The 26,364-nt window shown below is 39.0% G+C and overlaps 1 protein-coding gene across 1 annotated transcript in view; it reads left to right on the top strand.

The window, feature by feature from the left end:
* SULF1 (sulfatase 1) overlaps nucleotides 1-26,364 on the top strand; it is a 123,671-nt gene that overhangs the window by 94,638 nt on the left and 2,669 nt on the right. The window contains exons 15-23 of the mRNA XM_009886215.1: nucleotides 11,938-12,154; nucleotides 15,015-15,261; nucleotides 16,130-16,226; nucleotides 16,312-16,406; nucleotides 16,828-16,893; nucleotides 17,381-17,553; nucleotides 19,932-20,074; nucleotides 20,182-20,305; nucleotides 21,196-21,229. Coding sequence (XP_009884517.1) covers nucleotides 11,938-12,154; nucleotides 15,015-15,261; nucleotides 16,130-16,226; nucleotides 16,312-16,406; nucleotides 16,828-16,893; nucleotides 17,381-17,553; nucleotides 19,932-20,074; nucleotides 20,182-20,305; nucleotides 21,196-21,229 — 1,196 coding nt within the window. The remainder of the gene's footprint in view (nucleotides 1-11,937; nucleotides 12,155-15,014; nucleotides 15,262-16,129; nucleotides 16,227-16,311; nucleotides 16,407-16,827; nucleotides 16,894-17,380; nucleotides 17,554-19,931; nucleotides 20,075-20,181; nucleotides 20,306-21,195; nucleotides 21,230-26,364) is intronic.

Genomic DNA, 26,364 nt, shown 5'->3' with positions numbered 1-26,364 from the left:
CATTCGTTTTAGTGGCCAGCCCAGCACAAACCACGGCACAAAGTTAAACGTGCCTAAAGAAACCTCCTGTCAGACAGAGCAAGGGCAATTTCTTTCTCAGGGACTATATGCAGTTCTCACAGGGAAGTCAATGAAGAACAGGAAGGGTGTGAATTGAAAGAGCGACACTGGAAATAACATGAATAACAGCAAAGCACTGCAGTGTGAAATAAGTGTCTGCAGGATTTTTTTCCACGTAGAAAAGTTCTTAAAGAAAATGAAAAGTTAATAGGTCAAATAATTTTACTTTAGCCCACATGGTTTCCAATGGGCAATATGGGCAATTATAGTTTAATACAAGATTCCGCCAGCAGATTTCCCCTAGTCATTTGGAACGTCTTGGGAAAGAGAAAAAGGAAATATGGTTACGTGGGTCTTAATTTGGTTTTATCTTTTGAGATTAGTATCTTTAATTTAAATCACATAGGTGTATGCACAGAAAAAAAATCTTCATTTTAATTATGATGGTTTGTAATGCTTCCTACATTTAATCTAACCAGTTGCTCTTAACATCACTTAAATTAAAATCACCTTCACAGAATGAGTGATTGCTGACAGATTTTTAAATAATGAAATTACTGGTCTGTGGGAAGCTGCTGCTAAATGACTGGAACTAAGAATAAGCATTTGGTGAATTAATACACCAATGTACAGTCTCGTACATGTAGACCTTGTTCTTCATTTTGATTTACTTTAGTTAATATCTAGTTCATTTGAAACAGAGAACACAATGGGGAGTTGAAAAAGAAGAAAATTTGGTTTTCCTGTATTAAAATGAGGTGTGATCCTGAGACCTGCTAGTTCCAAAATCTCCAAGGATGTGGTACTCAGGAAAATAATTGCTTCAGCTTATTTTCTATTTAATAAGTAACGTCTAAAGAAAGGGGAAAAAAAAAAAAAACAAAAGAAAAAAGAAAAAGAAAGGAAAAAAAAAGAACCTGGCATAGTAAAGACACTTGTTTAATTAAAAGTTTCAAAATTTCAATTTTTTTCTGTGCCTGATGTCTATCCTAAAGTAGGTAAACATAAAAAATGGAAAAAAAGAGAAAATACTAAACATCTGTATAATTGCTATAATTATTCCATAGTTTTTTAAGTTCTGAATGACTGTTTGCCAAAAAGAGATATGAAATTTAGATTATAGATTACATTTAGCTGCAAATCAGTAAGGCTTATGGGTTAACCCCAAAAAAAAGTTTTGTTTCGTTAAGAAAAAGTAGTTACAAAATGCATATGCAAATTAAGTTAAACTAATTTCACCATGATTTTTATTTTTTTAAATTTTTTAGCACCACAGACAGATTTTATCACTTTCATTGTAGAGCACCCTCCTCTTGCTATTTTTTCATAATCCCTGTTATGAGAGGACAGTTTCCAAAAGTTCACTCACCTCCTTGAGAACATATCAGAAATGCGATGTGCACAACTGCATGGATGTGTTCACTTTTGAGTTATGTTCAGGCAGTCATTAACTTGGGTCAGCAGTGAGCCCTTGCGGAGGAGGGGATTGCGCCTGCTGAGTTGTGTTAGCAAGAGCACGGCTAACAGGTCATGGGAAGTGAGTCCTCGCCTCTCCTTGGTGCTTGTGGGCTGCAGCTGGAGTGTTGCATTTGGGTTGGGACCTCCATTAGCAGAGGGCCTTTGGTACACTGGACTGAATCCAGTGGAGGACCCCAGAGGTGGTCGGGAAGTGCTGAGGAGGGGCAGAGTTTTGTTTAGCCAGGAGAACAGAAGGCAAAGGGGGAATCTAATTGCTTCCTTCAACTAACTAATGGCTAATTAGAGAGAAGACAGACCCAGGCACTTCTTGGAGGTGCACAGCAAAAGGGCTACCAGCAACAGAGGAGTTGCAGCAAGGGAAAGTCTGACTAGGTGTGTGGAAAAAAAGTGGTACCGTAAGAGTGATTAAGCACTGCAGCCCTAAGAGGCTGTGGAAGGTCCACCCACAGATACTTTCAAAACCTAATAGTGTTGTTCCTACTTTGAGGAGGAGGTTGGACTAAATGACCTCCAGATGTTCCTTCCAGCAATTGCTTAATACCTGGACTTGAGGATTTCATGTTTTCTTCCTCCTCCTCAGCTTCGTAACTTGGGAAGCGCTGTTAATTTTGTCCATCTTGTGAGTTATGGGTCACCTGCCCATATCATATTTGGACACAGACTAGATTTCGGCTCCAGCCCTGACCCAGCTGTTGACCTGCACTCACCCGCACCACAGCAGGTGCCATCACACCCAAGCCAGGTTCACTCCCCCTGCAAAGGGAACAGCAGCAGGGTGGGCTGTCTGCTCAGCTTTGGGACTTGGGGCAGGGTAGAAGTTTCCTTTGCCGTCCCTCCTTCACATCCCAGAGAGCACTGCAAGAAATTATGATGGGAACCGGAGGTTTCCTTCATAGTTCATATGCCAAATTTGTCACCAGTTTATGTGGTATAACTTACTGAGGTCACCTGATTGAGCCCAGTTGGTTTAGTAGTGACTAATGATGGGGTTTAGCACTTAAATGGCTTGCAGGTTTTTTTTATATTTCATTGATACATATTTCCCCTATCAGCTTTACTGTAATAAGATACACAGTATAGAAATATCTATTCATCTGCAACATTGCTACCCCTGCTGTTGTTTTAAAAGGGGAAACAATCAGTATGAACTTTTAACTAAAACTTTGTTAATTTTCCAATAGAGCAGAAATAATAGCATGTGAACAAATGTTTCTCTGGATTAATGCAGCCTTATCATGACACAAATCTCCTCTCAGATTTCCACTGAAATAACCTGAGATGAGAATATATGTTAGTTCAGGAGGTTTAGAGGCAAGCTGCTCTTAAATCCTCTGGCAGGTTATTTTTGTTGAACTCACTCCATCTTCTCACCCATGAAATTCTTCTGGATACTTAGCAAATATCAAATGAAAGCATGTTAACTGTGTTTTCATTTATACTTTTTCTTTCTCTCTTCCCTTACCTAAACATGTAATTAATGAGTTGAGTTAATTCATAAGTATTTATTCTTTTTCTCTCCACCAGTCTGAGTCATAGGAATTTTCCTGAGGCATAATTTTCACTTCTGGGACTTAACACTGTTTCCCAGATAGCAGTTACCGTTCGAGGTCTTGTGACAGATAGGCTGGGTGTCTCCAGTGTACTGTTCAATCCATTATGTATAATCAGTATCAAATCCATAGCCAAACATGCATTTTTATCCTCTTACAAGAATTACACAAACCACAACCTAATTTTAAAATTTTCCCAACAGGGGGAAAAAAAAAAAAAAGCCACCCTCCCAAAATGAGGACTGCGAAGATTTGTGTTTAAAATTTTAGCTCTTAGGTTGGATGACTCAGCAACCAAACCCAGACACAGGTCTGTTTATTTTATGGGCATACATCTCCCACCATCTGCTCAGCACTACCTGCCAGTTTGTGAACAGCAAAGGTCTGAAACTTGTAAAGATCTGTGGTCTGCTGCCAGCTCCAATGAGCACTGACAGTGGGCAGAATGGAAAAATGCATTGTTCTGCCCGTGTTTGTATGACACGCGTGCCCATGACCTCAAACAGAGCCAGACAGGTACAATGCTGTAGCTGCTAACCTTCCCCATGCCCTTTTTTCATGCACTTCAGCTTTAGAGATGCAGAATATTGTATTTCCTCCTAAGCGTATCCCAAAACTGCCCAAAAGAACTAATGTTCCATTTGGAGAATACGCCTGAAAACGGCACAGTGAGATTTTAGTTAGATTAGGTCTTGATGTGTTTTATGGTGATTTAAGGCTTTACAGGTAGTCACTGGAGACATGTTGCTGAATCCAAGCATCAGCTCTGCGGTAAATGTGCAAGAATCTTCTGGCTCTGATCCAAAGAGCATGTTATGTAGTCAGTACATACCTCTTACTTCTCATGTATCCTTCACTATTTAAAAGTCTAGAGTAAGAAGTTAATTTTATTGTTCATATTCATATTTATCACATTATAATATCAGCATTCAGTCAAAAGCGTGTCTATATGTAATGCTAAAAGAACACTTGCCATCAATCAGCTTACAGATAATATTGTAAAGGAAATTAGAATGGGGCTTATTAGGTGTAGTCTGGTTTGGCTCATGTATCTATGTTCTCATAAAATAAATATCACAGACCATACATTTGTAAAGGTCAGCTTTATGACCAGCTGCAGAGTATGAATAAAAACACATAAGCCAGTAAGAGCTGGCCAGAAGTGTCAGAAGTCTGGCCAGCCACTGACAGCCAGACCCTGAGCACCCACTAAAACCCAACTAAAATTATGATATGGCATATAAACATCACTCACGGATCCTCCCGGTTTCAGAACAACCTCCTAACACTTGCAGGAGTCAAAATACACTGGTGGTCAACCCATTTTACCAGAACATCAGTTCGAAGCTGGGTCTTCTTAGCCACCTGCCCATTGATACCACTTTTTCTTAGTCATAATTCATCAGAGCATCTATACACAGATTTAACTGGAAGCATATGTGTTTGGGACTAAGTACATACTTCAGTGCTTTCATGAACAGCTCTCGCAGCGATTGCTCACTTTAGACCCTACAGAGTCATCCTTCACAGTTGACAGAAACATGCCTGCAACTTAGTTGCTCAAGAATTCATAGGAATTGCCAGAACTTACGATATCCCTTGTTAAAATACCACTCTGTTTATGAGTAAAAACCAAATACGAAGATAAGTTCCTTTATCTTTAAAAATAATCCTTCAAAGCATGGTATTTCACATTTCAGCCTAAATATTTCACATTTCAGCCTAAATATTTAAGTTTCCTATTAAACAGAGGGCAGCTCTTTCCAGATTGGACTATTTTTCAAATTTAAGCAATTCTTAATCTGAAGTACCATCTCTATTCTGGATAAAATCCAGAGATATTCCAGTCTGATTGGTTTCAGTCATTTAATCTCTTTCAACGTACAACTGAATTCAGGATTTTTACCACCATCTTATCAGTGTTCTCTAACAGAAAGACTTTTTGGTAGAATGGCACCTTAAAAAGCAATTTTATGTAGCAAAAATGTTTAGACAGAAAACATAGATTATGCAAGAATCATTTTTAGTACTTTCCATAGTAGGCCTTCAAGGTTCTTTTTTTTGCAGAGTTTCCATTTTAAAGTAGCTACTGAAATATAGTACAAACTAAGTCCTCTGCAAATTAAATGTATATCACCCAATAGTAATGGATTATTATTGGTATTGCTATTTATAAGTGAAAGACTAAATTTACCCTTTTCATAAGTTCCTATTTGTTTGCACCTGGGACTGGATGTTAATTGCATAATAGCGGAAGTCTGTTGATGTTGAGTCGTAAGTACAGACAAGCTAATAGATTTGGTAGAGAATGCTATGGAAGTGAAATATTTGGTGTCTCAGCCCAAGTGCCTACACTTCTAGAGCTGACAATGCAGTCCATGCATTTTTTTATAAACTAGAGAACTGCTATAACTGCAATATTTAAAATCAATCTTGTCTATACATCAAGAATGTGAAATTGTGTAGTCTGTAAACTTCCTAGGCTATTTTCTCTTTCTTCCATTTCTTAAACACTGTGAAGTAGCTCAAAATTGACAATTTTCATATGGTTGTTGTGTTATACAGTGATTAATTTCTTCATTCTTTTTTTCCTCCAGTTTCATCCCTGTGCATTTAACTGAATGTATTTCTAAAGTCTGTCATACATTTCCCCCTATATTACATCAGTTATTATAGAACAAATTGCTTCCCTATCTGTTGAACCACTGACCATTGCACTTTTCAGGAACACTTTCTCAGGGACAAAGGCTGTATATAAATAACCATCGTTGAATATATTCATGTCAGTAGCCTCTGGAGCTGTGCATGATTCAGTAGAAGGTGGTCCAGTTATGAGGGAGTGGTGCAAAAATTGGGATCTGCCCTTATAGGTGGCATCAACCCAGTTCTAAAGTGAAGGAGGAGATTTTTGTTTCACAAAAATGCAACAATTCCAAATTTCCTGAGCGAACCTGGCACGCTATATCTGTTAAACAGCTGCACTCACATGTAATGTTCAAATACTGCTGAGATGTAACAAGACAGATTAATATTTCTGGGAGCATTTAGGAGCCTCAGTAAGGACCAGGGTTCATGACTGCTCTGTGGGAATGCGTGGAGGACATGGCCTTAGCCTGTAAACATTTCTCAGCATGCAGGTCCAGTTCAGTAGAAATAAACTACTGCTGCTCTGTACTATTTACCATAGCCAACTAATTACAGGGTACTTTGTGTGACATGGCCTCTTTGAATGAAGCAAAAACAGGGCTCAGATCTTACTGTGGTAGCACAGACCTAAACCAGACTCCCTTACTGGTATTAGCACATCAGGTCCCCTGACACTCGCCTGGATCTGGTTGCTGCTAATAGAAGGAAACAGTACACACATACACAGCCCATGATGGTATTTGCATCTGAACTGTTTTCAAATTTAGATCATACCTTTTGAAACAGGAAAAAAGGGAAATGAGATCTTGAGGACATGTTTAAATTCATGAACTCTTCGTTTTCATACCTTATCTTCACATTCCCTAGGCTGAGCAATAACACGTAAAGTCGGTCATATGTTACCAAAATGAAAAAGCACCTGTAAAAATATTGTCAGCGTGTTTTATTTCCGGTTGCATGTTTTTTAGGGTTTCAAAGCTTTGTGATAAAATCTGACAAGATATTTAACACTGAAGTGTCTACTGCAAATACTGGGTAATTACATTTCATAGAAACCCTTAGCTTGCCTACTCTTAAGACACCTTTCATGAATTGTCTGATTAATTTCCCTTCTATATAAGGGGGCTGGAACTCTCTCAAAGCTGTCACAGCCTATTAACTAAACAAAGTTGATTTGAAATCCTGCTTAAGTGGGTATTTACAGAGCAGCACATTACAATGATTCATACTGAATGTATATTTTTATGCATTAATTATATTTAGTAGTGAAATAAATTTACTTCATTTTAAAGCCGTGGCACAAAGAGATTAATACTAGCAAACTGAGACCCAAGGCAGTTATCAGGTCATTTGCTGTTGTCTTGCTTATGTAGCTCTAAGTCGCAACTGGAGCCCTGCCAGCAGCCATGTGAAGCAAAGCCACCAAGTACAAATGATGCCTTTTTAACCACCCCATTTGCTCCCCTTTGCCTTTGAAATGACTTTATAAGGGCAAACTTCTACCCCCAGAAGAAAATGCACCATGCCAATGATATCATCTGTGGAAAAGCTCCTGCTACAGTCTTGCTGCAGTCCAGTGCTTGCTGCCTCAGCAAGGAGCAGGCATGTGTACTTCTGTGTTTAAACCTCGAGTTTGGTAGAGATTAAAGCAGCTTGAGCTGCCAAAGAATAGAATAGAGTAGAGTAGAGTAGAGTAGCGTAGAATAGAATAGAATAGAATAGAATAGAATAGAATAGAATAGAATAGTAGTTCAGTTGAAAGGGACTTACAACGATCATCTAGTCCAACTCTCTGACCAATTCAGGGCTGACCAAAACTTAAAGCGTGTTGTTAAGGGTGTTGTCCAAATGCCTCATAAAACACTGACAGGCCTAGGGCATCAACCACCTCTCTAGGAAGCCTGTTCCTGTGTTTGACCACCCTCTTGGTAACAAAGTGTTTCCCTATGTGAAATCTAAACCTCCTCGGGTGTTGCTTGGAACTGTTCCCACCCATCCTATCACTGGATCCCAGGGAGAAGAGCTCAGCACCTCCCTCTCCACTTCCCCTCCTCAGGAAGGTGTAGAGAGCAATGACGTCACCCCTCAGCCCCCTTTTCTCCAAACTAGACAAGCCCAAGTCCTCAGCTGCTCCTCATAGGATGCTCAGTCCTTTTACACTTTTACCTCTCCCAAGCTACCCCCGCAATTTGCTGCCAGGGGCAGGGAGGACTCTGGGAAGAGTTGGCAGCCAGCACATGTGGAGCCAGCCAGAGCCCCAAGTGCACATGCAGAACAGACCCTGCTCAGTTTGGGGCAGCTGTAAACCAGCAAAGCCCCTCGCAGCATCATAGTCCCACCAGCTTTGAGATGGGAGGGGGTTGAGGACTCCATTGGTGTGGGGATATTAAGGCTCTTCTTCCACGTTTGGTTCCCCTCTGAAGTGAAATTGAGGCAGAAGGAAAACTGGAAGTGGGGCGCTGAGGTGAGAGGGAAATAATAGCTGGAGGGTAGGTGATGAAATGAGAGGAAAGAAAGAAAAGATGAGTCAATGACAGGGAAAAAGGCTGACACAGGTTGTTTCACAACATGACTGAAATGACGTAACAGCCAAATGGCAGGGTCCTGCTCTTCCTCTCCCATTAGTTTGTTGGTTTTTTTTTTAATTCTGAGTTAGTCATCTTTTCTCCTGCTGAGGGAGAGAATAAATCAGCGCAGGTGTCCCTAAGTCAGCATGCAGCCCAAAGCAGGAACTATCCCGTATTCCTATGGCAACAGTGAATTGTTAGATCGGCTTAGGTGTCCTGGGAAACATCACCATGAGAAGATAAACATGGGGAAAATAAGAAAACATACACAAATTAAAATTTAATGAAGACATATTTAGTTTGTGTATGTGCCAGTATTTTTTTATTGATGGGGAAATGGGGACCCAGAAACCAAACCTAATAGTCCTGGATTTCAAAGTATAGTTTGGTATTCATACCGGGAAGGAAGACAGAAAACAGGGGATGGGAAGGGCCAGTGCATCAGTCAGAATCTTCTTTTATGTGTATTAATGCATTTTATAGATCTAAAGATGAGCAGAAGAACCATTATGACTTACTGCATAATGCATGCTCAGTGCCCAATTACGCTGGCATGGGCAGGGATTCAGGAAAGTTGTCAAAAAATTACGTCTTAGAACTCTGAGGTATCTTTATAATGACACTTTTTAAAATAAAATTTTAAAAAAAGGGGGGAACTGAATCACATTTAATCCTTGTTTTAAATAGAGAACTATTATTGGCTTGTACTGGACACAGTCAGTCTTGTTTTGATGTTAGTCATAATACTGTTAAAAATTATCTAAATGGCTATTGAAGTCACTCCTGGAACCTCTTGCTATAATTAATGTCAGACAAAGAGAACACTTATTTTACTTTAAAGTGGTGCTTTTGAGACTCATTAAAAACTAGTGCCATATGTTTATAAACATAGCGTGTGCCCAATAAACACAGGAAATACAGTGGTGCAGGCAGTTCTTATCCTGTAACAATCTTCTCTTACTGTGGTAGGAAGAACGCTACTGCAGAAGAAAATCTTCCAAAGCGTTATAGCTCTCAGGCACCTTTACTTATAGAAAGTCCCCTTGTCACTTGCAGGTGTAAGTTTACACTGAAAGGCAGGGCATGAGTGTAACTGCTCAGGCGGCAGTCAGCTATGGCCTTTTACACGTGGTTTACTGTGCTGGGATCAAAGTCATGCCAATCCACAGGCAAGGTCTCCGAGCATGGGATCCACCTTTTAGCTCAGGCCACGTGTTAGGCCAGAGAGCACTCTCACGCTGCAGTTTTAGCTCGCTCCTCGGGTTATCAGGTCAGCAAATCTACCTGAGGCTTCCTTTTCTTTCTTCATTCTTCAGGCGGCTTGACAACACCACCAAAACAGTCCAGAGCAGTCATTAGTTAATGGAAGAGACTTACCGAATTTTGTGTGCTCTCATGTTAGTGTCCATTCCAAAAATTAAGCTGGGGACTCCATTAGGACCAGCATCTGGCCATATTATTAATGAGGCAGGAGAAAGCTATGTTATTCAGTCACAGGAGCCAAAAAAGGACACATTATAGAGAAACTTAGCTGAAATTGCAACTAAAAGGTTCCTGTTATCAATAGCATTATTGAGTTTAGTTCTCTACACTATCCAGCCAAATTCACAGAATCACAGAATGGTATGGGTAGGGAGTGACCTCTGGAGACCACCTAGTCCAACCCCCCTGCCAGAGCAGGGTCACCTACGGCAGGTTGCACAGGATGGCATCCAGGCGGGTTTTGAATGTCTCCAGTATGGGAGACTCCACAACCTCTCTGGGCAGCCTGTTCCAGTGCTCTGCCACCCTCAAAGTAAAGAAGTTCCTCCTCATGTTAATATGGAACTTCCAATGTTCAAGTTTGTGCCCATTACCTCTTGTTCTACCACTGGGCACCACTGAAAAAAAACTGTTCCCATCCTTCCAGTACCCTCTCTTTAAGTATTTATAAGCATTGATAAGATCCTCCTTCAGTCTTCTCTTCTCCAGACTAAAAAGACCCAAGTCCCTCAGCCTTTCCTTGTAAGAAAGATGCTCCAATCTCTTAATCATCTTTGTAGCCCTTTGCTGGACCCTCTCCAGCAGTTCCCTGTCCTTCTTGAACTGGGGAGCCCAGAACTGGACACAATACTCCAGATTCGGCCTCACCAGTGCAGAGTAGACCTCCCTCAACCTGCTGGCCACACTCTTCTTGATGCACTCCAGGATGCCATTGGCCTTCTTGGCCACAAGGGCACATGGTTGGCTCATGGTCATCCTGTAAATAATGCAAATAATTCTCTTTTATGCAAAGTCTGGGTTTTGTGGCTTAAGATGTACAAGTGAACAAAACTCACTGGGTAATAGTCATTTACAGTTGCATTCAAATTATAAATAAACAAAGCTATTTCTAGTTCTCCCTGTTGTTATTCTGACTACAACTGGCTTAAAATCTTTCCAGGCTTTTTAGCTTCCGTCGGGTGTTACAAGTGCCAGGTATAACCCAGCAGCCTTATATGGCAAGCTTTGGCCATGGGCAAAGGAGCTCTGGTCTGTCAGCACCTATCCATGTTTTAAAAACAGTGACATTCCGCTTTTTTAAGACAGTTCGGTGTGGAAGGGAAATTAAAATCTCAGTTGCTTATTAATTTGAAATGTGAAGACAGTGGGATCCACTGGAAAAATCCATCTGCAATCTTCCATCTGGTTCAGTGATGTTGATAATCAAATCAGACAGATATTGTACAGACAAGCTGGAAAAAACTCTGTTTCCTCTCATTCTCCCACACTGGCTGTGATACTCAGCATGTGTACAATGCCTTTTACAGGTGTTCCTTCCAGGCTGCACCTTTTTCTCCCAAGACTGACACAAATCTCAAGACTTAGGTATCCAAAGGAGTTTATCCAAGCTAATTTATTTGTTTACTGTCACTGAGGTTTTTCCCCTTGCTCACGCCTGCTGGGTGTAGGGAGGGTGGCCGAGGCTACTGCGCTTTCAGGCTTCTCCTTTCTCTCATAAAATATGAAGAGCCAGCAATCTTTGCAGGTCTGAGTGGCACGGTTTGCAAGGGCACTTCTTAGGGTGCAGGTCTTAGCTCTGGCCACTGGTAAGGAAATAAATTACGTGTTAGTGGTGTATGTATTTTTCTATAAATCACACCCACAATTTGTCCTTCTCTTTGCCAAGGAACCCTACAACTGAACCAGTTCTTCTTCATCTGCGGGCATTTTTTATTTTTCCCTGTATGGTGCTAGAAATTCCAAGTCGAAGAACAAAGAAACAAAGCTTGTTTTTTCAAAGAAAAAAAGAGATGGTGAAAACAGCCCTGACAGCTGTACTCCGTGGCTCAGTAAATTAAGACTTTTTACTTGCTCTTTTCAGGGATGTGTTTAGTCTAGATACTCTTGATTTATATATCTTTTTTGGCTGGGTTATAATTTTTTTATGCAGATTTGCAGTGATTTCATTCAAGCTTGTGTTTGCCTAGCATGAGAGACATGTTGAGAAGCATGTGAGTGAATTTAGCCCCTTAAAATGTTTCCCTTCTCAGTTTGTTATTTAAGGGACTGCTTAATTTTTAAAGAAAATTGCCAGTCTTGTTTTACAATTCACCTGAAAGTAGCAGGGGTTTGGAAGGCTGCTGGGAAATCATCTTTGTTTCTCTCTCTCGCAGAAGTGGCAGTGCACAGAGGATGCTTCCGGCAAACTTCGAATTCACAAATGTAAGGTATCTAGCGACATACTTGCCATCAGAAAAAGGACCCGCAGCATACACTCCCGGGGATACAGCGGTAAAGACAAAGACTGCAACTGTGGAGACACTGATTACCGAAACAGCAGGACCCAAAGAAAAAATCAAAGACAGTTCTTGAGAAACCCTAATGCGCAAAGTAAGTGTTATCTGATCTCTTGGACTCCGAGGCAAAGAGCAGGGGGAAATGGTGAACCGAGTGTTGGTTTACCAGTACGCTCTTGTATTCACCTCCGTGTCTAATGAATACATCTGTAATTGGCAGTCAGGTTCTACATAATTGCCTCTGTAATAGCAATAATAATAACAACAATATTTATCCTTCGGATCACAGTGAGGAATAGTCTTGGGGCTGGCGGCGGCGGCGGTGGTGGTGATACTCTGGGGCCACCTATCGCTCCGCTCAGACATGACAACCCGGTGGCATCCGCTGGTGAATCGGTGCCGTTATTGGCTAAGATGGCCAGAGCAAGTGTTTTCTTGCATCCTTAACACTGAATTTACATGCTCTTTGCTGATATTCCCAAAGACATCTTTTACATGAGGAAACGCAGTGCTGTGATTGCTGTCGGACCGAAATTCTGCTCGGCTGTAACTTTCCAGCAAGTGGGTACCGGGATCCCCACAGGGACACGAGTGAGATTGCAGTGTCCTCTAGTGGAGCGTGGGCTGAAGGGTTTTAGGACAGCACGACTTGAATTCGTTTCTGCTAATGATTTCTGCAAAAGAAGCCCATTTCAAGAAGCCATTATTTTTAATGGACCAAGTATTTTCATCTGTCTGCCCAGCAATGACAGTGAGGTTCTGTAGCTATAGCAATAAAGGCAGACCTGGGTTTCAGACTGTGTGCTCTCCTGCTCTCTAGCTTGAATACTAGACTGGGGAATGAAATAAAGATGGGTCTTTAAAACAGGAAGATGTGAAGTCGTATGAGAAATGTAAAAGTTAGAAGATGTTGCACAGATGTTTATGAAATAAAAGAATAATGTCAGTATAATGCAAAATATTTCCCAGTTCAAAGCCTCCCCCACTCTGCATGTAAAGAAGAATCCCTGGTATTCTTTGTACGTTCAACCACAATATTGTCTGTCTTAAGTTGTCTCATTATTCAGAGTAAAAGCTGCCTTGATATAATTCCTTCCATTTGTTTAGTATGATCTAAGGAAATTCCCAGTGTTTACAGGCAGACCTCCGCTGAAAAGTTTACATGTCACTGACTGACAGGGGAGTGTTCCCCTAAGTGATGTTTTCAAGGGGAGAGACCTGTCGAGTACTTTAGAAAGAGAAGGTGTTGCCAGGGCACCAGCAAGGGCTGAATGGGGATTGCAACTGCAGGGGAAGCGACTTGGGGAGAGAAAGAAGGGAAGTATTGAAAACATCTGAAGGGGCCATCAGAAAAAAGTCCATTTGTTATGTCTTTCCCCTTTGCAACATTCTTGTTCCTATTCTCCCCTCCTCCTCCTCCTCCAAATCCACCTTAGCGTTCATCCAAATAGACCAGAAAAAGACTCATGATGATGAGACATTGTTAAAGGGAATGACTTATTCAGGCCTCAGTTTTCAGATGACACTTAGATAAGACACTCATATTCCAGACTTGATTAATAAGTAGCATCATCAGAGACTATTACAATGCCAGAAGTTGTCCCATCTGACCCTATGAATCTTTTGCAGTATTTTAGTAAAGAGTAATATGGTTATAAATCAGAAAGATGCTTTGAAATTAGGGTTTTTTCTCTTCAGGAAGGTGAATGTCTTCATTGTCTTGACTGGGAAGCCTTTTTTCACTTGACAGCGGGCAACTGCTGAAACAGTTTAGAACGATAGGGTGGTTTGAATGAAGAGTTGAATGAGGCTTACTATCTGCACTTCTAAAAGATTCTTGTGGGAAAGCTTCAGTGTGAGTCTCTCAAAGACACTGACATAAAAACTGCAATAGAACCAACACTACCTGCCAAAGGCAGTACTTTCTTACAGCTGCCGTTTTATTCTGCTGCATGAATTATTAACTGTTAGGTGACAAAGGTGTGCTCAGCATAGATGTCACAAATGGAAATGCCCTACAACTGGTTTTTACAAGCTGAATTATGTATTTCTAGGGCTCTGTGTGTATCGTTTTGCTTTGGTGTGATATTGACTGTGGGTTTCACCAGCTTGATTTGGGACAAGTGCATTTAGCAAAAGAATTACAAAGTGTTAAAATCTTCCAGATTGAGCCCAAACACAGGTATTCTTGTACATAACATTAAAAAACCCTCAAAGAGTTAATTGTCATAGTTAATTTGACTCAAACACATTGCTATACTTGCAAAACTCCAAGACAGTAGCTAAAAGAGCGCTACTAAGTCTAGAGCTTTCAATGGGTAAAAGTGATAGAATAAATCTCGCTGTAGCTCTACAATGCAGCAAGTTTTTGGTGGTCTGATCTGTACACAAGGATGATGTGTGTGTCGAATTATACGTGCGTATATACTTGTAGATACATATACACTGATATATGATGGATTCATGCCATTTTAATGCCTACCTTTAAAAAGGAAAAGGTGTTCTCTTTTTAAAAAGTTATTTTTATTCTAAAGCATCAGTCAAACTTATGTCACATGCCAATTTACAGGTGGTGACCTTATTTCACAGTGCTGAATGCTTTTATTTTCTAAAATGGTTTCTAATCCTATAGTCTCTGACTTTGTGAGTGTCTCTCTCTAGATACCTGATTTCTAAGATACTGACTTTATTTGTGGATATAGATGCTAACTGTGGCATCAGGTCAGACTAGCATGAAATGCAAACCTTGAAGCAATCAAAATTTCATGCTACACATGAAAGTGTGGGCCCCGACATATAAAAAATCATTAAATAAGTTTCTGTAAAGCCACCGAAAAAAAATAAGCTGTTTTTACTGAACAGCATTCTTGCTTTTTGGGCTATGCTGTGTGTTCATGGCATGGGTCATATAGATATGTATATGCAACTAGGAATGTTTCTTTCTTCTGCTTCAGAATACAAACCCCGATTTGTTCACACTCGCCAAACCCGGTCTTTGTCTGTGGAATTTGAAGGTGAAATATATGACATAAATCTGGAAGAGGAAGAACTGCAGGTGTTAAAAACCAAAAGTATCACCAAGCGTCACAATCCTGAAAATGAGGAAGATGCAGAGGAAACTGATGGTGCTCCTGGTGACGCAATGATTGCTGATGGCACTGATGCCATAGGTCAACCCAACTCCGTCAGAGTGACGCACAAGTACAATTGCTTTTTCTGTAGTCTTTTTTTTCTTAAAATTAAGTCTTCGTTTTCTAACTGTATTCTCTCTCTCTCAATTTTTTACAATTTTATGGTTACAATATTTAAGAACTCAAAACTGTCGTTGTAGATTTTAGGTAAACCTGAGTTGTATTTGTTAGTAGGTGGAATCATTTAACTTTAGTATGAGTATCATTCCTTCCCTTCCCTTCCCTTCCCTTCCCTTCCCTTCCCTTCCCTTCCCTTCCCTTGGTAGAGCTGTTTTTTCAAATACTGGTATGAATGTTTTTGTCTTTGCCCCACTTTTTAACTTTAGTGTTCTGTTGGCATTTTTTTAACCACCTATTTGAACTGTTTGCTCTAACTTTTCTTCTTAATCATCTTTATTGATTATATTGATCTTTAGGCCATTGACTGTATGTTCTGTTCTTGACTGTTTTGCGTATTTGAAAAATGAGTCACATTCATGTGGCAAGAAGAATATATTTCTCAGCAGCTGGTGGTTAAATAAAAAATGGCACGTTTGGTTAACAAGAGGCTTTAAATTCTGAACAGATTTTTATTTCAGTTTCAATTCTTTTCTGATTGGATTAAGAATCTCCAAGATGGTATTGCCATTGCATTTTTGCTCAGCAGGCCCAGAGCATCTGTCATGCATGAGGATTTTTTTTATTTTATTTTGCAGAGAAAACAGATTGAAGCAATTATTAATATTATTAAGTCAACATGAGAAGACCATGTAGACTTTATTTACTTCTTAACAGACTATAACAAAGAATTGATTTTGAATGTTAGGAGAAAGAGGAAAAATGGGTAGGCAATTGGGAAGCCTCTGACCTTCTTTTTCCTATAAAACTCATGTCTACAGATGTTTTATTCTTCCAAATGACACTATTCACTGTGAAAGGGAGCTGTACCAATCTGCTAGAGCCTGGAAGGACCACAAGGCTTACATTGATAAGGAGGTAAGAGGTATTTTAAAATCTGAGTGAAGTCTTTGCACTGCTATCTTTTGAAAGAATAATTCTGACTTGGAAATATTCTCTGCAGATCGAAGCCCTCCAAGACAAAATTAAGAATTTGAGGGAAGTTAGAGGACACCTAAAAAGAAGAAAACCAGATGAATGTGATTGTAGTAAACAGAGGTAAGAGAGACAGCATTCAACACTGAAAGCTACACCGCTTGCTAAGGTTTACACATTTTCCAAGTTTTCTGAGATGGAAAAGAAAGAACATAAGCTTTATTGATATTTATAACCACTGTAGGTACTCATTCTAGTTAGATCCCTATTAAGAGTAGAAGCTACTGTGGATCAAAAGAAGATAAATGTTAAAATTTTAAGTTTAAATATGTTTGTATTCTACTAACATATTTGAACCCAGCTGTAGTTCTGCTATAATCTAGCATAGGATCGCTGACATGGATGTAACTTCTTTAAATGTAGTGAGACTCATAAGTAATTTTGTGTAGTTCCTTAAGAAAATGTCAAAGATGGCATGTTTCTGGTTTGTTTTTGTGTTGAAAATGTTTTCATGACTGATAATTCCTAATAATATTCCCTGTAGCTACTACAACAAAGAGAAAGGGGTAAAGGCCCAAGAGAAACTCAAGAGCCATCTTCATCCCTTCAAGTAAGATTGTTATTATCCTCTCACTCTCTCAGCTGTTTTTTTGGTGACTGAGGAAATATAATTTGGGGAGGTTTGATTTTTTTTTGTGGAAAGGGGAAGGGAAGAGGCGAGGGAAAGAAAAGGTCGCATAAAGCAAGCTCTCACAAGAAACCTTCAGTAATTTTGGACAGACTTGTGAAAGTTCATGGATAATAATTTTAAAACCTATTGATAGAAAAAGGATGCAATTAATCATTTCAGAAGCTGATTGACCTCACGATTGTTAAAAAGATCTAGTTAAACCTATATGCAACAGTGCATCATTTCTCACACTTACTGAAGAGCAGGCCTTGTCACAACAGCAGGGGTGGAAGCTGAGCTGGAAGAGGGGCATATTCTCATCCTCTCATCTTTAAAGAAGCCAGAAAAATGTAAAAACTGCTAATGCTGTTGTTAACCAAATAGAGACTGTTGTCTCTCAGCCATGCCCAACTTTCTCTCTGAACAGAGAAGCAGCACAGGAAGTGGATGGCAAACTGCAGCTTTTCAAAGAGAACCGGAGAAGGAAGAAGGAAAGGAAGGGGAAAAAGCGCCAGAAGAAAGGAGACGAGTGTAGCCTTCCTGGACTGACGTGTTTTACCCATGACAACAACCACTGGCAAACAGCACCATTCTGGAACTGTAAGTCTTACGTCCACGTGCAGACATGATCTAGGTTATCCTCTGATGTGTTACAGAGTTCCCACTTCATGCGATCAGAGCATTGTTTTGAAGAACTGGCTCTTAGTAATGCTGCTTCTGCCGTTATCCTGGAGTATGAAGGAAGAATGTCACTTGAGTATGATTGTAATTGTTGCATTACTTATTTATATGAAACTATCACAAGAAGCTCAATGCTAAACACCGCAGAAGCAAAAGGAGAGTTGGCCTCTAAAAGACAGACTTACATAACCAGCCACTGAGATTTGTGTGATCTCTTGGAGATCAAGATGGCCAAATATTTCCAGGAATTTTAATTGCGTTCCTAGTTATTAATAAAAACCTTATTCTTCCAATTGTCATAAATCCTTTTTGCGACTTGACTTTTAATTTTGTCACAAACTTCAGCGCATAAGAGGTCTACTTTAATTTTATCACTTTGGTTTCAAAGTGTATCAAACAACTTACCTTGCTGTGAAGAAAACGCAGATACTATCCCTTATGAATTCTTCCCATTATTCTCATTTTTTGTATTCTGAAAGAATTTAAAAATCACAACTGTGGAACACTCACCTGGTGCATTAGAAGAAAATATTATAGCTAGAAAATATTCTAAGTTCCTTTAAACTTCAGGGTATATAGATAACCATCCTATTGAGGCATGCTTCAACATTCCTCGGTATTTAGCATTAGCAAAATAACACTTTTCTCATCTTTGGTGGCGGAGGAAGAAAAGTAATTGATTGAAAACTTTACTCTCAGAAACTTGAAGATCAAATGGTGATTAAGTTCCAACATATTTGACTCCAAGCACAAAATTTGCTAAGAGCAATTTTTCATTTGGAGAAAAAATGTCTCCTAGTGGTACTCTGTTCTGATTGCACCAGAACTTCTGTTAATATGCTTTTTACATTTTAAAATGTCCCTAAAGCAGTCATATGCACAATTTTTGTTTTAAAGACAACAATTACATTGGTTTATTACTTTTTAACTGTGGAGTAACGGTTATGAAAGGTGTTCTCGTATTGCTGTGCATTCTGGTAATGCTCTAGCAACAGTCATGGGGTAAAAACAATGTTCCTTTGACACAGTCCATAACTTAAAGAAGAACTAAGTTATTGACTCACATTACACACATAAAAAGGTCCAATACCATTACTATTTTTATGATGTTTGTTCAAAACATTCATACTGTCACAGCTAGTCACAGTACTAAGAACAAATCTAAATAATTCTAAATAAATATCTAAGGCAATATCAATATTTTATTATTGGAATTAAAGAGAGATTCTTCTACAGCCAAACTTAGTTAGCAGTTTGTTTGAAAATTAAGAGAGATAACCTTTCTTACAGCCTTTTCTGCTGGCAGAACAAGATTATAAACAAGATATACCCAGGTCACCTCTATGGCTGCTGTGACACCTGGATCCGGGTGTCTTCAGTTTGGAGTGGAATCCCACTCTAGGTTTCCCCAAGTTGAAAAGTGAAAACAAAATGTAATCCAGTTACACTGTTTGGGATTGTTCTCCAAAAGCTTAACTGAATGATTCCATTTCCTTCTTATTTGTGTGTCAAATAAATGAAACGAGGGATTGTAGTTCAAAATAACAGTGAAGTGGAAAACTCAAGCCAGTAAAGGAGATCTGCTTAAAATGAGGCATTGATCTTCCTTCCCACCTTGTTTCTTTTGTCTTGCCTTCATTCAAGATGCCAGGCATGCTCCCTGCTTGCAAACCCCCATCTCTTCCTTGCCTAACCTCTCTCACTTGCCTCATTCCAGTACACTGCCTCACACTTTCTTGCCTACTGTGTCATTTCCATCTCACTTCTATATCAGCACGCAGTTTGACCTTCTTCTGTAGTGCTTACAATTCTGTGATTTTCTGTTGTATTTCTGTAATTTTCTGTTGTACATCTGTAATTTTCTGTTGTACTTCTGTAATTTTCTGTTGTACTTGTATCTCAGAGGCTCTACTAACTGTTGGGGGAAACAGTATCTTTATATATAGGAAGCAATTCCAATGAATCCTGTATACAAATCTTAAAGATTGGGATTTGTGTTGTTTTTTTGTAAAGTCTGAATTCTGCTCAATCCCATTAAACCGTACATAACTCAGAACAGAATATGCTTCATTAACTACAGGATTCACTATCTTCTGCTTTAATTAAGTGTATGTTTGTGAAAATTACATTAGCAACATTTATTGTTTTAGATGAGAATCTAGAATTATTCAAATAGAAGATTTTTTTAAAATAGTTCTAGAATTTAAGTACATGAAAATCTATAAAAGTTTCACTAGTAGAAGAAAAAAGCATATTGTTTTTCACTGAAAACTAATAACTTATTTCTTTAATTACAGTGGGCTCTTTCTGTGCTTGCACAAGCTCGAATAACAACACTTACTGGTGTTTGCGAACAGTTAATGACACCCACAATTTTCTCTTTTGTGAGTTTGCGACTGGATTCTTGGAATATTTTGATATGAACACTGATCCCTATCAGGTAAACCCCTTTTCCTGTTCCAAAAAGTTCTTCACCAAAGTCCTCTAGGGTTTTTTTTTATGTTTCTGTTAACAAGTATTTTTTCCCTCCATTCCTCTTTTTCTCAGCTGACAAATACAGTACATACAGTGGAAAGAGGCATTTTGAATCAATTACACATACAGCTAATGGAACTGCGAAGTTGTCAAGGTTATAAGCAGTGCAATCCAAGGCCAAAGGGACTCGAAACAGGTATAAGAAAGATAGAAGTGTTTATTTCCATTTTATTCCTTTTTTTTTAAATCTGCTTAAGTACTAATTGTATACATGAAGTGTTGCCCTCTTTAGTGTTTCTCTGAATAGTTTGGAATGATCCACATCCACCATCCTTCACAACCGCACGACCTGGAAGCTTCTTTGCAAGTTTGCGCAGGTTATTCTAGAGAGATACTGATGGCAAACAACAACATTTGACAGAAATGGTGCAGAAAGTTTCTCACATTATTTGAGCTCATCAATAACAAACATATGCAGATCTTCATAGTCATAACTCTTTTCTCTGTTGCAGGGTTTATTTGGTTAGTTTTTGCCTCCAAGTAGGAGGTGAGGTATTAAATCCTGTGTTTATTCCAACTGCTGTCCACCTATATGAACAACCTCAGGCTCTACACCACATTAACATTGCAAACTTCTAACCAGCAGTCGTCTCCTCCATTTTTGAGGAAAGCAATATTGCAAGAGTCTCTGAGTACAAAAGTATCTGGTATTTATACTTCTTAACTCTGGTATTCATTGCATTTAAATTTGGTTGATTGAATATTGTGATTTTTTTTTTACAGGACTATTCCCTTCTACATATTTTGTGGTGTTGCATCTTTGTATCTCTTTCTTCAGCTACAAATGTTTCTCTTTTTTACAATATCTAATTGTTTGGGGGTTTTATTATTTTTTAAAAACTGTGGTTTTTCAGTTCTTTTATATAAAACTTCCAGGAAATCTTTGCTGGACTGGAGCTCTGTCTTTATTTAACACAGTACATTTCTTTTTAGGAATTAGATGCTGTGCATGGAAAACTACATTGTGAATGGTTTTTACAAGTTCTAAACACTAACAAAAGTTACTCTTGTATTTTCCTATATCAGGAAATAAAGATGGAGGAAGCTATGATCCACACAGGTATCCACACTTTTTTATTCTCCTCAGCAGCTTCTTTCCAAATAATTGCATGACTCCAGTCCATTTCAACTAATGTCTGTATCCTGCCATGTTGCACACAGCATAGCTTTTGATGCATGCGTTTTCTAACTACTCTACACTGAACTTAGCCATTGTTTTTTAGATCTCCCATTCTGCATTTAACGTAGCTCATTGTCATAGCAAGACTTCATACAGCTCATATTTCATGCCTGTATTTCTTAGATGTTTACACATGGGAAATGACACAAAAAGAATCGCCTTTTTGGGGTTGTTTTCCTGTTGTTGGGTTGATTTTGGATGGGTTGGGGTTTTTTTCTGGTTTTATTTAGGAAGTCTATGCAGCTACTTTTTAAATGTAAAACAAATGTACTTTAAAAGTTTTCTGAGGTATATGTATCCAAAGAACCTAACCAAACCTGTGAAAGGAAAGTAAAATCTTCTCACTGGCTTTGGGAAATGTTGGCAGACATCGCTTTAAGTAAAAGCAGTGCTCTATATGATCAGCATGTGCTCAGAAGCCAGTAGGAGACAGTCCATTAAGTGTGGCAGAAAGATGAGGCTCCTTTGCTCCGGGGGGCTGATGATTTCAGAGCGGATCACACGTGCATGAAACAAAATTTCTTTAAAAGGTTGTAATATTTGAGCTGAGGAAGGGCACCAGTGCAGGTTTTTTATACCTAATGCTTCAACCCGAGTAATAGATGAAAGACTGCTGTTTGCAAGTATATTTATCTCTTTGCCAGTGCATTTATCATACCTACATGTTTATCATGCAGAGTCCAGTTCCTCCTGCTGGAGGAACCTATAAAGCCTGAAGAGACTGAAAAAACTCAGGTGTTAACAGCACTGCACTTGCTGTTCAGTGAACAATACTTGTACTCAGGGAAAAAAACAGATTAGAAGTCATCTGACAAGTGTCATATTTATACTTGGTATCTTCTCACAGTATATCAGTTATATACATTTTCAACTCCATGCACTCTGGTGGAGTAGCTCCTGATATACATTATTTGCCTGAGATGTAAACTGGGTCCAAGGAGTATACAAGTCTGCATAAAACTTTTTTCACAGGGTCTTCTGAGAAGAACCTTGTCATTAGCTCCCAGCAGCCAGGGAACAATTAAGATAATGTATTTCAATGTTTTATAGGTCTCCAATTTAAGCAGCTAATTTTTCCTTGCAGCCAATTTTGTATTGTCTCACTTTGGGATCTAGGAAAATGATAAGCTTTCGTTTGGTTATATCCCATTTGTTTGCATTGCTTGTTACAGCCTGGTGGGAACTGGTTACTGCAATGATAGAAAGTATTCCCTGTAATTATGCTTTTAAGTCTTTCATTAGAAGATGTTCTTTTAAACATTCCTCATTTTAACTACAGATCTAACAGAAATGGCATTTTTGAACTGCAGGATTGCATGAAATAGTAGAGCGCACAAACTTAATCTTTAATTTATATCTTGCTATACTATTTAGTTATGAAAACATTTTAACTTCTGATACCAAGTCAGTAAACATTCTGCTACTGGGATAAATAGCAGGTATAGTATAAAAAAAAAATTATATTACTCTGTGCCATTACATTCCAGCCATCCAGTTGTCTGTATACACAGATGCTCAAGTTCAACATTTCAATTCAAGCCAAATCCTGGTAGAAAATGCTGGGGGGGGTGTGGGGTGTTCTAAAACAAAACAAAAAAAAATGTTAAATGAACAGAAAACATTTCTCAGAATTCATTAAAAGGATCTCTTACAGTATCCTTTTCTCGATAGCCACAGAAGAACCAACAGAGTAAGAAAGGAAAAGCATCGTGCTGCTAAGTCATCTGAGCTACCCCTGAGGCTTCCTTCAGACTGTGTAGTTTCTCCACTCAGACCTGTTTCCAGCTGAAAATGTCCTGAGTTAGTACAGCACTACCTGTGCTGCAAACACAATATCGGGACAACAGGCTCATATGGAAACAGCCAGTATAGTGCTGTTTGCTTACCACATAGGGAGAGAACTTCAGTGGGGAAGAACTAGTGTCACCCGTGTCCTTTGATGGACAGAACATGACTCTGCAGACATGGAGGATAACAGGATATGGGAATTGCACTATCCTCTATCCTCTCCTGCTTGTCTGAGGTTTTTCAAAGCCAACAAGGAGATGACTGTACCTACTTGTCTTTAGTTTCAGTGGAAATACATCCAAATCCCTTACTAGTTTTGAGACAACACAGCCATGGATAGCATTATGGGACTCTGGGGTATGATAATTGGAGAGTGAAGCTTAGCTAATGCTTGATTTTAAAAGATTGGAAGATGTATTACTGTGAACAGTTAGCAACAATTTTTCTTTCTTTTGGGTTTATGATATAGCTGAGAGATTCCAAAATATTGATCAAGGAAACCACTGCCGTGCTGCTACTCAGATGCAACTCATCTGCACTTACCTGTTTCACACCTATTTGTAATGAGATTTCTTACAGGGGAAAACCTTTTCTTTCCTCTCTTCTACCCCCTGTAGACTTTGATTTCAGTGGGAAACTTTTCATGCTTACTGCTAAGTTGTGGCAACTTTTCATGCTTGCTGCTAAGTTGTGGAATTAATCTGTGACTCAGTCAACTGACATACAACCATCTCTAGGACCTTAAAACACTGCTTTCCTATTTGTTTAACATGTATGAATACAAGTTACCTCTGTCCCATGTGTTTAAACAATTTTTTTTCTGCTTGATATGAAGAACACAGAACAATTCCCAGTGCCTTCCCAGCTGTGAAATTCCTTTGAGACTGCAGAAACAGTCACACATTTAGAGGGGAAAAAACAGACCCAGTACGAAGAACCATGTAGCTCTGTCATCCTTTGAGATATTTTGTAGGAATACAGCAAACTCCTTGCTGATCTTACTTCTGCACAGCACAGCCCCCTTGCCCTGCTGCTGAAGCTGATGGAAACCCTGCTTCTCCTCACCAGCTCCCAGACCTTCCCGCTGCCCACCCTGCCACCCCAGCTTGCTCAGCACAACCCCTTGTCCCGCCACCTGGGACAGGCAGGAGAGGTTCCTCTGGGCCCAAAGACACCTTTCTGGCCCTTCCTTTGCCCCCCACTGCCCTGGTCCCTCCCCAAACCTCTTACCGGTCAAACGGCAGCACACCAGTTTCAATGTCTGCCGTCGCATACCAAACCACTTTGGCCACTGACTGTTCCTACAGCAATTTGTTTTCCTATACAGGCTCTGATTTGGCAAAGAAAAAAAATATGAAACTATCAATACAAATAATAACAGAGCAAAATTTAAATACTCTCACATTTGCAGCGTGCTTAATATCTTACAGGGTTTGGTGACTAAATTCCTCAAAAATGCACCCCTTCCTATGGTGTTTTTTAGGGTCCTTTATGCCTCTAAGCACTGGAATAGTAAGATTTCTTTCTTGAAACGTCTGGAGTATTTAATTATTTTTTGTTTCAGGAAACAAATTATCCATAATTTGACTTACAAAGACGGCTCTCATGTGGCCATGCCATGATTTCATTTCTTTTGTCTACTTCAGGAAAAGAAAGAAGATGCTCTGTCATACCTGTCCTACCAAATCCAAAAAGCTTGTGTTTCTTCCTGTAATGGGGAGTTTGCCAAGTGTTTGCAAAGAAAAATAGTTATCAAACTTGCTTTTAAAAAAATAAGATATTTAAATTTTACATTGCAAAATATTTACAGCTGTTTTATTAAGTGAAAAAATATCAACTGAGACCAAAGATTCAGGTGTTTCCAAGTAAGGAAAGTAGTCTCCATTGTCCAAGTAAGGAAAGTAGATGGGAGCAGAATGAAGCCCCTCGTCATAAGAAAATCTCAAATTTTTTTCCTACCATAACGGTATTTTTCTGACTTTCCATATGATGGACTAAATAGTGGAGAAATTCTATCTACTGTGAAATCCCAAGCTAGTAAAGAAGCAAAGAATACAAGCTGTTATAGATACAAGTTGTATCTTCTGCTTTACTTGAACAATGAGAAAGGCGAAGTTAAAAGGCAAACAAATTAATGGAGATAGCAAGAACCCACTGTAGGGATGAAGGGTTCAACATAGATAAATATTTGTGCGAGTTCACGCTGTTGGACTATAGCCACTTGAAGTTCCAAGGTAATTACTGCTAGCCTGTACAATTGTCAGAAAGAGAGCAAGTCATCTGAGTGAGCTAATTACTAAATATTGCCTGCAACACCATTTGTAAGGACAATTTAGCCACTTTCCCTGACAGGCTTTTACATTATCTGATTAGTTTTTCCTTGTAGTCCACTTTGTTGAGAAAATCCTTGGACTGAACACAGTCTGCACAGTGAATTAAATGAAATAGTGGTGTTCAGTGTCATTTGTCAATACAAATTTTCATACTACATTTGATAATCTGGGTCACTGTAGTGACTTTTAAAAATCTTTTGGAAACGGGTTTCCTTTATGTCTTTGCTTTTTCTGACTGTTATCAATATAAAATGCAGCTCCATTGCTACTTATAGATTCATATGTATGTCCTTTATTCAAAATTATTATTTGATAAAGCTGTTAGACATTTTGTTTGAAAGCTTTTTTTTTAAATTAAAAAAAACCACAACCTTTAGGAGGTTCTATATCTATATATATTTTGACACTATTTTACAGAGTGGTGCAGTCCTATAAATTAACTCAGACTAAGTTTTTGCAGCTTTTATTTCTCCTAAATGCTCCATGTAAATTAAAATGAATGTTTACACAGTAAATAAAATACTAACTTTGGCTATCATTTATTACTATCATTTATTAAATAAAATGTGGCTGGTTGGTTTGTAGACCATATGTCTCTAGTCACCCAGACACCAAAATCCTGCGGGTGTTGTTGAAGTTCAGGTCACTCATGGATTTCAGGGTTAGTCCCATCTTTTATACTTAACCATTGTTTATTATTCCGTATTTTGGTGGAGTGTTCAGGAAAGGCGAATGGATTATTTGTGTATTGAAGCACCTTTCCTGCCTTGAAACATCAGAGCGAAGGTTTATCTCTGATTGCCATCACAAAGCCCCATTAGACCAGATTTTGCTCTTTTTTACTCAGTCCAAGGATGTAGCAGAAGACAGGGAGTTCTCACTGTGTGTTCAGCA

This window comes from Charadrius vociferus, unplaced genomic scaffold (genome assembly GCF_000708025.1).
Source record: "Charadrius vociferus isolate BGI_N301 unplaced genomic scaffold, ASM70802v2 scaffold885, whole genome shotgun sequence".
NCBI classification, from domain to species: Eukaryota; Metazoa; Chordata; class Aves; order Charadriiformes; family Charadriidae; genus Charadrius; species Charadrius vociferus.
The sequence above is the reverse complement of the archived record's forward strand: the minus strand, read 5'-3'. Positions and strand labels throughout refer to the sequence as shown.